Source organism: Pseudopodoces humilis, chromosome 1, assembly GCF_049639895.1.
Source record: "Pseudopodoces humilis isolate 2021_Gansu_Grassland_sample_001 chromosome 1, ASM4963989v1, whole genome shotgun sequence".
Classification (NCBI taxonomy): Eukaryota; Metazoa; Chordata; class Aves; order Passeriformes; family Paridae; genus Pseudopodoces; species Pseudopodoces humilis.
Genome location: NC_142200.1, coordinates 102,902,792 through 102,915,178, shown reverse-complemented (window position 1 = coordinate 102,915,178; position 12,387 = coordinate 102,902,792). Strand labels below are relative to the sequence as shown.

Here is a 12,387-nt window from a genome sequence, read left to right as displayed (position 1 = left end):
TAACATTCAAGTAAAAATGTATTTGACTCCACATTTACACATCTTTCACCAAACTTGTTTTGTTGAAACTGATTAGTTTTTATTCTTTGAAATAGGAAGTGCCATGTCATGAGATCAGCACACTGGGCATGCCTTTTAAAGTGCTTTCATTATATATTCTTTTTAAGGCACGTTCTTACTTTAAAGCATATTTGACTATGCAATTTTATGTTCCTTCTTCAAGCATAATGCAAATGCTGATGAAGACATGGAGAAATTTGAACTCATTTCAGTGGGCTTTGAGCTATGCACGTCAGAAGAACTTCTCATTGTATCTGTTACTGCAAAAGAATAAATCAGCCAAACTCTTTTCTTGATAACCAATAGAATTCTGTTAAACCCACCGATCTTCCTTAAAATAGGAAGAAACAGCTTTTGGACTGGTTTTATTTTTGAAGAATTCCTTTTATGCACTTCCATATATCTGATTGTAGATGTCTGCTAAGTCTTGAAAGCTTTATGAGGATCAGTTGTTAGAAGCTGAGTTTAGCAAAATTTGGAGCTTGAAATAAGGTGGAGTAAGAGTAATGAACCATTGGAACAGTTTACTATGAAGTGTGCTGTAAATTCTCCATTACTTGGAGGCATTGAATGCATGTTGAAAAGACATGCTCTAGTTCAACCATGAATTTTTGGACTTGATGGTGGAATTACAAGGGGAAATCTACAGTCTAGTAAGGCAGGAATTGAACAAGGTGATAATAATGATTCCTAGAAGCCCTGAGATCTATGTGTCTGTGGGTGTGTTTTCAATCAGAATAGAGTGGGGTACTCTTAAATAAAAAATATATTAATCTATTGCAAAAACTAACTAAAACATTATCAATATATCAAAATATAATCCATGTTCTGCAATAATAGTGATCAGATAATGGCAGAAGCTAGCAATCTAATATGGGTTAGCTATTTTATAGGGAATCTCTTTTTTTTCAAGCATTAATTTTTCATGTGAACTCTGAATCCCACTGACAAGTAGCGGTTGGAAGAATGATGTCTTATTATTTATGCCTCATCATTGAAGTTAAAAGCTGTATCACTTGTTTCAAATGGGAATCTAAAAGAACCTTACTGTGACAAGGATCTTTTTCATTCTGAACCTGCTAGACTCAACATGTTCAGTAAGCATCCTGAGAAACACTACTTTGTGTGGATTTTTAGCTTGATCTTTAAATAAAAGGGACTTGCTTTGCTTAGAAAAGCTTCAGAAAAGTTTGTGGAGTTTTGGTAACAAATTTCTGCACCCCCTGTGGAGGTGGAAGCGTTACAGGAAACAAATGTTACAGGGCAGAAATGAAGTGACAGAGTTGAGTTGAGAGGGAGGCACCATGGCTGCTCAAAGGTACCACAACCAAAGACATACTACGTCCCTCATGTAGACATCATCCTTCATCCTGTGTCTTATGGAAATACAGAAGAGTCTCATATTTAAAACACAATGACAACACGTCTCTTGATACTGTCTCAGAGATAAGACTGACTTCAACCACCCCAGTACAAAAAAAAATGACTGCTATGTCATCAAGTATGCAAGACAATCCATTTTTAAGAAACATTTCATTACAAGTAGGACTGATAAAAATATTACAAATAATTAGCCAGGACCCTTAGATTCCCTTAGACTGAAAATTATACCACTTTTGAGATTAAAAGCGATAAAAAGTCAATACATCAATATCTTGCGTATGATAGCCATGACGCTGTAAGATGCAGAATTCAGTGTTGCAGTCTTCTTTGTTTAAGGGGATTTTCTGTTCTCATGTGCTTTTGTTTTGTTCCTGTTACCATGCTAGCATGTCTTCTGTATTTTTTTCCTGTCAATGCCTCTCATTAATGTGACACATCTCAGGATATTGAGGATCTAGTTATTCCATTGCATCTGATAAGTGAACCTTTCTTGCAATTATATTTTCTAAGTAAAAATTTGACAAAACCAGAGGGCACATTTTGAAAACTGGGCAGATACCCAAAGAGCTTCTAAAACTTTGAAGAAAGTTTATAGGTTGGTCTGGTATACAGGTTGTCCTTCCTTACCCACTTCTAACCAAATTCTGGCTAACCAGAATTTCCTATAAAGCAGTTCACTGTAACTTCCCAATCAGTAAGTCTTTCCTAGCTCACCTTATAATTCACTTGTTTATATAATTTGATCATCCCAGATACCTTTTCAAAGGACAGGACTCTGTTTTGACAGCATCTTCATAGGTCCTAGTAAAAAGTTGGTGTATCTTAAGTACTAGCAAACAACATAACAGTAGTCAAGGGAAGCAGTCTCAGCCTCTGTCTTGGATAGGCTAAATTTCTTTAAAAATGTAACTCTTGCTTACTGGTAAAACAACTAAATCATTAACTACTTACACCTAGATGGAACTCAAAGCTTGATGATTTTCCTTTCTTTAAGGCTTCTAACTGAAATACTAATAACCAGAAAATAAGGGTTATGCCATGTCAGAATAACATTCACGATTTAAGCTAGATGTTATGCAAATTTACCCTATAAATCTTTGATGATGCACCTCAATCCCGACAGTCAAATGGTGAAATACAGAATGTGGACAAGCCTTTAGTTGGGACAAAGCCTTTTAAAGTATTACAATTAATCCCTGTTTTCCTTTAGGAGCTAAAGTTGTTTTGCAGCTTAAGAAGAGTTGTTCAAAACCATCATCTCTCTGTTTACACTGTCTCTCGCCCTAGGCCACACACGCTTCATTGTCTGTCGAGGCTTTGGATACAGGAGCTACATTAGTGCCATGTGCCTTATTTGAGACATGTTGTAAAGAATCCTGATGTTTGTATACTCAGGGCTGTAGAGGCTTGCTGCTTTCACTACTTTGTGTAGAGCCTCCAGTTCTAATTACAGTTAATGGTATTGATTACAGCAGAAAATCCAAAAATGATGCAATCTAATGGCTATCGCACTGACCAGTGTTTCTGGTTGCATCCCTTGGTCAGCTACTGTTAAATGCCTTAGGAGAATCACTCTGGATACTCTGAATTTCTCTTCCTTCTCTTAGCTGCTTGTCCTGATTATTTAAATTGCCATTTTCCCAAGTCAGGATGACTTCTTGCTGTGCACGCGTAGAGTTCCGAGCAAAGTAGGAGTCTTTATTGGGATTAATCTGTCCTTTCTAGCCAATGTAAACACAAGTGACATGTTAACTTGAAAGAACTTCACATTTTTTGATGCAAGAACTGTGATTCTTCTAGTGGGTTTAGTTGTGCATAGGTGAGAACAGAAAGCTGTCAGGGGCAGACCTACCCTGTAAAAATTCCGTTTTTTTAGGATTAGAATCAGATTTACCAAATTGTTGAAACAGTATGTGGTGAGAGTGGCACTTGGTACAGAACCAGGCTGAATCAATCTGAAAGATTCCCAATGCTGCTCAATATCTCCTATGAGTGTGAAGCTGGCTACGTGGTGAACACCTGATATAAGATGGAAGTCATGCATTCATACAACCATTATCACTAATCTACTCTGGAAATAAGACATAAATAAGTGTTTCCAGGCATTTACTGAATGAGAAGTGCTTAAAAATTTTCTTCCTGCAACTACAAGCAATCTCAGACTGTACCTTTGAAAGCTAGAATGTATTCTGAGGGGTGTGATCATCAGAAAAAAAGATAGTTATGGTAACTTAAATGTCAGCTGCAAACTGTCTCATTGTTTATTTATTTTTCTGGAGCACCCAGCTAATATGTTTATTCCACAACCCAGTAACTTCTCAAGCTTCATTGCCAAAACCCTAACTGACCTGTTCCCAGTTGCCAAAACCTCTAACTTTCACCCTTTCAGCTTTCTCTGTATTAGATAAATTAAAGTAAAATAAACTGAACTGAAAATAAAAATATCACAAAAAAATGTTATGCTAAATATGTTCTCATGCTCATTCAAAAAAAAAATAAAAAGCCTTCCATTAATAAAAAATTCTGTCTGTCTTTCCAAAAAGACATGATAATGAAGCAGTCTGTATTTAGACACAAGCTGTCATAGAATGACATAATTTTGATTTTAGGGAATAAGTATTAATCTATTTCTGACATGGAATACAGGGCTGCAATACTGGCTTTTAGGCATGTGCTTACTTTATAGATGTAGTTGTTATAGAGTAACTGTAAAATGTTTAGCAGTGGATTTTTCTGGTGTTATTAGCCTACAGGAGGTGTTATTTGTGACTTTGACTTTATATGTGTATATGAGAGAGTATCATGCTTTCTCTCCTCAGATCTCAAGCACAGACCTACAGAGGCAAGAAAAAGCTTCTCCTCTGAGTTAGGAATGACTAGTGGCTTAGCCATTCTTGCTTTTCTGGTAGTGGACAAAACTAAATTAATAGATTAAAATTAAAAGAAAGCTAACACAAGGATATTTACAGTCTTGATTAAATTAGGTTTAAAAAAAAAAAAAGGTGGGCCATTAAAATAAACTTAGTAAAAGCACTAAGGCTTTATTTGGTGATAATTTGCAATATTTCTGTTGAATATGTGTTGAGCACAATTCCATGATGGATGACATGTCCTTTCTTGGTGTTGCAGGGAAAGTGTTTGCACTTGAGTCCAAGAACAACTCTCAGGGTCTGGATTTAGCCGAAGCTGAGAAAGCTTGTGTTGACCTGAGTGCTCGCTTAGCAACTGCAGAAGAACTGAAAAGGGCTGTTCTGGACTGTTCTTTTGCTGGCTGCACCACAGGATGGCTGGCCAGCGGCTCTGCTGGGTAAGGACAACAGCATAACACTCTCTGGGAAGTATGAGTGATGGTTTTCAAGAAAGTTTTCCACCTTGACTAAGATTTGCTGAAAAACGCAATTCAAGCACCATGACATAAAGCTAAATTTGCCACTCTCCCCCAAGAATTAGTTTACTACAGCTAATATTGCAGGTATACAATTATTCATCAGTCTCACGTTTTGATTTCACAGATTTGACACAATTTCCTCTCCTTTCCTCCTGAATTACATCGCTGTGGCTCCTGTTCCCCTGGCCTCTCGTGGGGTGCTGAGCCCTAAAGAGCCCCACAGGCTGAGGATACAGTGCTGGAGTTTGTGTCAGTGCTCCCACTGACTCTGTTTTTCTCTGTTATTCTTTCAGAAGCTCAGCAAACTAAACTTCTCATGGGAACCACATGTCTGTCTAAGGTATCCATGCATGGCTGAACAGATGATAGGCATGTTCAAAAGGGCACAGATGCACTTAGATATGATAACCCACATCTGGTAGAGAGTTTGTTGAGAAAGCTCACCAGGGAACTGATATTGTCCTTCAATACATTTGAGGTGCTCAAATTTAGCACTAGGCTGTTTTTCCTTGTGTGAAACATTGTTGCCTCTTTAGAGACTCATTTAAATCAGGAATGTAAATGGAGGCGTTGAGAGAATGTCTGATGTCACTGAAGCTGGGACCATACATAAAGTATGCCCAGAAAAAGTGTATAAAAACTATTTCCAATGTTCAACGGTGATAAAGTTTTGTTTTATGAAAAAAATGTTTCCAAACTTTAGCATATTATTAGATTTTGTGACAGTTACCAGTTTTTTAAGTAAGCATCGGTGTTTTTATATTTTTAGTAATAAAATTTCCAAAGGACAGAAAATTACTGCTATTAATGAAATTTCATATTTCAAAGAAATTTCAAGGAAAAACAACCATTTTCTCTGATTATATTTCTTCCCAGGTAAAAAAAATTGTTTGAAAATTTATTTGTATTTACTTTTGGTCATTAAAAAAAAATAAAAAAAAAATCCAGAAATGTCTCAGGATAAAAGACAGTGACCTAAACCCTAAAAATCTTTCTTCCAAGACAATTGCTGAGATGTCTTGCAGGCTGACAAACCAGGAAAACTATGTATCTGTAAGAAGTCCATGGCAAAGTTGTTGTATGAGTTCTTTTATACAACCTCTGTATTCTGGAAGTAAGGAATGATGACACGTAGGAAAAGAAAACATTGCTTTTTTTATCTAAGGAGTACCACTAGTTAGTCCAATGAGATCCTCAATTAATTGCTGAGGGCGCTGGATCTTGACTATTAACAGATCAGCTGTGGACTGAATATCTTCAATATCAAATTGTGTACTGTGATAAAAACACATCGTAAGAATGGGAGGGAAATGTAGACTTTTCAGCCCTTCCAACTTGCTGTACTCCATTCCTCCAGTAAACCTGTCCTTAGTATGGAAGTCTCTGAACTATTTATCAGAAAGAACATTGTGGGGGCACATCAGCACACCGTTGCTGTGTAGTCACCAGATCTGACCTTCACTGGAAAGCTTCACCAGAGAGAAAAGTTCTTCAGAGCTGGAATTTTATACTCTGGGGCTATTTTACCCATGGCTGGGCAAGCACCAGAAAGTATGTTACTTGGTTCGTTGAACTGGATATTTTTGGCTCTGGGGAAAAAATAGGGATTGTGTACTGCCTAAAAAGGCTAATCTGTTTTAACTGTAAGTTAATGCAGCTCTGGAGAAAGAACTGAGCAGTCAAGTGCAAAGTGTGCAAATGGGACAAAGTTGTTTAAGTTGAATAAGTTCAGCTTCAATATAGAAATTTGCAGAGAAATTTAGAGGAAAGGGTAAAATGATGCCAAAAGGAGTTCAATGATAATTCATGCAGGAGGAACATGCAATCTGCTTGAAAATATCTTTACAGAGTTCTGGTTTACCTCTGTCAGGCCAGGAAAAATATGAGGACATGGCTGTGGACAGCACAAAGAAAACCTCTGTCAGACTGCAGCTGTAGTAAAAACAGACAAACAAACGAATATTCAAGCAAACAAAGAAGTTTCTAGTGTTTATGGAATGGGATGAAGAATATGAAAAAAAAATATATACATGTAGGTCAGTGTATTAGGCTCTTTGGAACACTATATGTACTGTTACTGTATCTTGGGAAAGGTACTAAAAGTGTCTCAAAAAAGGGCTCAGAAATTATTAAAGTAGTGGAAAGTCTATTAACAAGGGACTCCAATTATTTTACTAAATTATTTTTTTATTTTTAAAATTTTACATAATAAATTTTAAAAATAAATTTAAATTAATAAATTTAAAAATAAAATTTTATTTTAAAAATTACCAATTCAATACCTTGGGCATTTACTTGATAACTGGAAACATGAAAGGAGGGGTAAAGGACAGCTGATATACAGAAAAATCGACATACAGAAATCTCCACATCAGCTGATATAACCCAGAGAAGGGAAAGCAGGCTTCACAGCATGCCCACAAGTTAGAGAAGTATGGAAAATTATTTCCAAAATAAAGGACTCTTTGCTGGGCACACCTTGTGTATTTATCTTGATGAACTTCCACATCTTTGAATGACGTCCCCACATCTGCCTGGTCCAAAATTATTCAGGCCTTTATAAGTTGGATCTAAAACCTTGGAATCCTCCCAGCAGCTGACTGGCGTCCAATGCAGATCACAGAGCTTTAGTCGAACACTCTCCCATATCCTCTTGGACTGTGTGCATCAGAAAGGAGATGAATAGGAGGGAGCATGATAAAAGAAGTTCCTCATTTCAGGAAGAATGAAGTTCGGTTTATTTATTCGGTGCCTGGAAGGTACCCCAATCTTTCCCCTGAGGAAAAATGGATTAGACATAGACAGTAGAAGTAAACACAAACAAATGATGTGATTGAAGTCTTTACAGTGTTGCAGATTTTCTGACATGCTTCAGCTCTCCTTTCATCGCTTAGATTTAAAACTGAACAGGAGCTATAGCAGACATGTAAGGAGTTTTTCACTGCTAACTTCATTCTCCAGGTTTTGCACAAATCTGTTATTTGTTCACTTCTGATGCCTATTTATGGTTTTAGTGAGTAATTACAATCCCACTCCTGGTAAATATATCCATCACTGTTAATTATTTTGTCTTTATTATTATTTTTACAGCCAAATCATAGCCTGGAAACCTGTGGGAGTTTCTCCTGTTATGGCAGAGGCATATCACTGAGTCAGTGCGAGCATGTTTGTATTGCCTGCTCTCTGGGCTATACCTCTTCTTTGGGCAAAGAGGAGCATTTGGACTAAAGAGCCAGCCCAGTCTGAGTGACTGTCAAATTTCTGATGACTCTCATGTAAATGCACATCACCCATATCTAAATATACCTACTTCAGTCCTTGAAAACTGGGCTAGCCCAAGCAGCAGGTCTTGACAAATATGATTCATTTCAACTGATGCAGAATGGAAATTGCTTAAACAAATAGATCCCTGCCAGCAAATCCAAAGACACAATAAACTGGGTGGTTTTGTGGTTTGAGCAGCCTGAGACAGAACTTCTTTCACAGGAATAAGGGGATGTTCTTGTCTTGCCTTTGCAGTTTTTCAGGCCAACCCAATTCAGGGTTCAAGGCTCTTCACACAGACAAGTCTCTGGCAGTCCAGGGGCTTGGGAACTTTTTGAGAGGAGCCACTGACAAGTAGGTAGGGATAACTTCTCCCAGCAAGCCAGAAGTAAGCCATTTACAAGTCAGTCCTGACATGTGTAACTTATAAAGCATTACACATTGTTGCATTTCAGGAAATGAAATGTCGTTAGGCAAGTCTCATTTGTCAGATGAGCCCTAATAACTATTTATACTAAAAATGACACTCTTATGACTTACTTGCATGTCAGACAAGTGAGTCAGTAAAACCATCAAGAGATCTGCCAGAATGTAAATGAAAAAAAGGTGGCAGAGTTCTCTGAAAAGCTCTCACTGCTATCTTTTGAATTCAGATGTCATGCTGGAAAACTTTGTGTTGAGTCTTCCAGTACTGGTCAGCACATCCTGTAGGGTCTTGCCCTCTTTACTGGGGTATTTGAAATTTGGGAAGTAAACATGACACAATTGGTCTTAGTATCAACCTTGTGCACAGCACATTAGAAAACAGCTATTTATTTTAGAAGTTGTTAAACATCCTCAACACCTTGTATTAATATCCCCTTAGCAAATTTACTAATTTCCAGTACTTTTGTAGGATGAAAAAGCTGAAGCTGTCCTATTCTCTATCCTGTTCCTTATTTCCCTACACAGGAATGGAGCTGTGTATCTTTTCTATAACAGCTTTGAAGTGCTGCATAGAATTTTTCTTCAATGACAGACCTCCTGCAGGGCTGTTAACCTGCTCCTTTGAGTGAAATTGCCCTGGGCTGGCTCCTACCCAGTCCCTGGAGGATTTATCCCAGAGGGAATAAGTCTGGAGTGAGCAAGCAGAGTCAGCTAGAATAAGCTCTGCAGTGAGAGTCAGAAGACAGGAGCTCTTTTCTCAGCTCACCACAGACCAGATGTTTGCTACTAGGAAAATTACTTCGTCTCTATTTTTCCTTTGTTAGCTCTTTGGGTTTTGCACTGGCTGCTTTTGAATGCTTCTACAGTGTCAAACACAACAGGGCCCTCACTGCAGATGACACCAGTGGGAAATGTAATAATAAGACTCAAATATGGCATTTCACAAGACTCTACCTACTTCTTTTTCTGCCTACTGCATGGGAGTTGCCCAGCACCTGACAGTATGGTACTAAAATCACATTTCCTGGCAAAGAGAAAAGCAATATCCAAGGAATGAAATAAAGGGTCAGTTGCTAACCATTGCAAGTCCTCTCATCTGTATTTGTAAAGCCTTGGGCTTGTGGGTTCCTTGAAATTCATCCAGGTGTGCATGCTTAAGTAGGCCCTCTTGGTCTTTACAGAGAAGCAGTTCTGGTTATACATTGCTTTGGCAAGCCCTTGGTTTTATTTCAAGGCTGTGCTCTGCTGACTGGTAATAATGCATATGAATTTGCTCCCAGACATGTATTTGAGGCAGGTCAAATAATTCCCTTAAAAAGAAAAATCTAAACATAACTGACAGGACATGGTTCAATTCAAAATGCTAAAGTTGCTTATGAAATTGTCTGAGGAGGCCTTAGATTACAAAATGCCTTCGTGTCACAAACTCTAGTCCCACAGCTCACAGCTCGTGTCATGCTCTCCTAGAAGATGGCTTTGTCTTTTTGAGGCTTCTTGTCAATCATCTCAGAAAGTCTCCTGCAAAGTAAAAACAAAGTAACTGTGTTTCAGGAATAAGGATAAAGTTCAGTCAAGAAACTTGAATTTAGGAAATGGGCATGGCCAGTTTACTCCAAGGGATGATATCACTGAGCAATGTAGACAGGAGCCACTTTCCATCAGCTTTGGGAGGAGAGAAGCAAATATTTTCTTAGCAAAACTTGGGCAACAACATGGACAAAGTATGACAGCTGTGTTTCTTGTAAAAGAGACAACCTAATAATTGAATAACATTTTAGAAAATGTACTTTTTCCTCATTGAGGAAAAGCAGCACAAAAGAAAGTACATATTTTTTATGTATTTTCTAGGACAAGCACCCAAACCACCATTTGCTGAACTGTAGCATCACAGTCCTCAGAGTTGCAATTTACTAAGTGAGATATGACTCTCACTTTTAAATTGTATTTTTACTGGAAGGTTGTTTTTTTTTTTACAAACTCTGAGGGATTTAGCTAAACTTTAGCAAGCTTTGGCACAAAAGACATGGGTTTGTTAGTGAAACTAATTAATGCCAGAAGGTTAGAAATCGTTCCTAAGACCAAGGAAAACCACAATATTGAACAGGAAGGTAAGCCTGACTTCAGAGATGGAGTAACAGAAATGGGGTACAATGCAACTGTATTTTACGAAGGCTAATGGGAATTTCTGCCTTAAACCAGCTAGAAAGGCAGAGCAGGAGAAAGAGCTGGGTGTAGTCACAGAACACAGGATGGCAGTGGGTCTACTGTAAAGTGAAATAACTCATGTAAAATTTCTGAGAAAAATAAACGCGACCATCCTAAAAGACATCCAGCAGCAATTCCAGAGGAGAGAGAGCAGTGCTGAAGGGCTTGAGTGAGGCAACAGTGAGACACCACCTGTAATGTAATTCTTCACATCCAAGCTCAGAAGGTCTGGGCCCAGACTAGGAGTAGTCCAAAAACCACCTCTCTTTTCAATAGGCAATTAAAGGTGATCATTGTTTATCTGAACAAATGAAGACAGAAATGCGTCATACTTACTCTTTCAAATGCATGAGAGGGGCTAATACCAGGATTTTAACTTGCCAGATAGTTCTAATGAGGCTGATTTTCTACTTTTCAAAAGAAATTCACATATTTTGCCTTTATTTTTTGAATAACTGTAATGCTTTGTTGTATCTGAAAGCCTTTCCTCTGAGAATGGAGCTGCTTTGTAAAATCATAGCATTCAGGAAATATTTTTGTAGTTTCTTAAACCCTTTGGCAACAAATCAGTAACTTCTGCTACGAAAGCCATGGGTTAAACTGGAGTCCATAAAGTGAAATTGGGTAAAACCACCTTCCTAGTGATGCTTGACATGTCATTGAGCATCCAACTAGTCCAGGCCAGGAAGCAACACGACTCTCCTTTGCATGCACTAAAAATGCTCAAATTATATGTACCTAGTGATATTAGAGTAAAATGGCTATATAAAATCTTTCATACTAGGCTACAGTATAAAAGCCTGCATGAATGGGCCATATTTATTTAATGAACAGAGGCCTTACTATTTCAGTAGTCTTATGCACAATTTTAAGCACAAAAGGCTGCATTTTGGTGTATATTTTTAAGAATCTAAAGGATATTGGTTCTGCCTTGGTAAGACCTCCTTTTGACATTTCCAGTGGCAGTATTGCTGTTGGAATGTCTTCATGTCACACTTAGCAGCTGCTTTCCTTGGGCCACATCCAGCCAAAATTTGCCTCTATAGTTCCCAGTCAATGGACTTTCCAAAGCCCACCTGTGTTCCCCTTCATGACTTTTCAGGGAAATTTTCTTCCCTTTGGTAGTCATGAACATGTCATTTATAGTTTATTCCTCATCAGAGCCAGCTTTGTAATTTGCAGTTTCCCAAAATACAGAGGGGAAAGGCTAAGAATAAAAATCCCCTAGTCTGACTCCCAGACTACTGTTGATTTTTTTTTTCTCTTACCTAGTTACTGAAACACAAAGAGAAAAGCTGACCCATGAAAAAGAATTAGCACAACATATTAAAGTTTTATCTTGACTAAGAAAAGTGATGAAGTTTTTAACTTTCTAATTAGGGGAGGGTTTCTTATTGTATGTTATGAACCAGACTTTCACAGTGCCTCAACAAACACATTGTTCCTGATGTTCTTCTGAGCTGAATATATTGCAAGCTCATACTACTATGAATCAATGTCATAAGACCATTCTGACTCAGTTCAGTGAATTTATTGACTAAGACTACGAAAGCTAAAATCAACTGGCAGATAAAGCAGCAACTACAAAAAATGTCCCACCTACTGTTTTCTGAGCTGATGGATCACGCTTTCTCAGCTGTCAAATCCATATGTTTTAACTT

General features: G+C 37.8%; 1 protein-coding gene across 1 annotated transcript in view; it reads left to right on the top strand.

The window, feature by feature from the left end:
* Window positions 1-12,387, top strand: part of SUSD5 (sushi domain containing 5) — a 40,462-nt gene that overhangs the window by 3,713 nt on the left and 24,362 nt on the right. Inside the window, exon 2 of the mRNA XM_005519079.3 lies at window positions 4,573-4,750. Within this exon, the coding sequence (XP_005519136.2) occupies window positions 4,573-4,750 (178 nt within the window). The remainder of the gene's footprint in view (window positions 1-4,572; window positions 4,751-12,387) is intronic.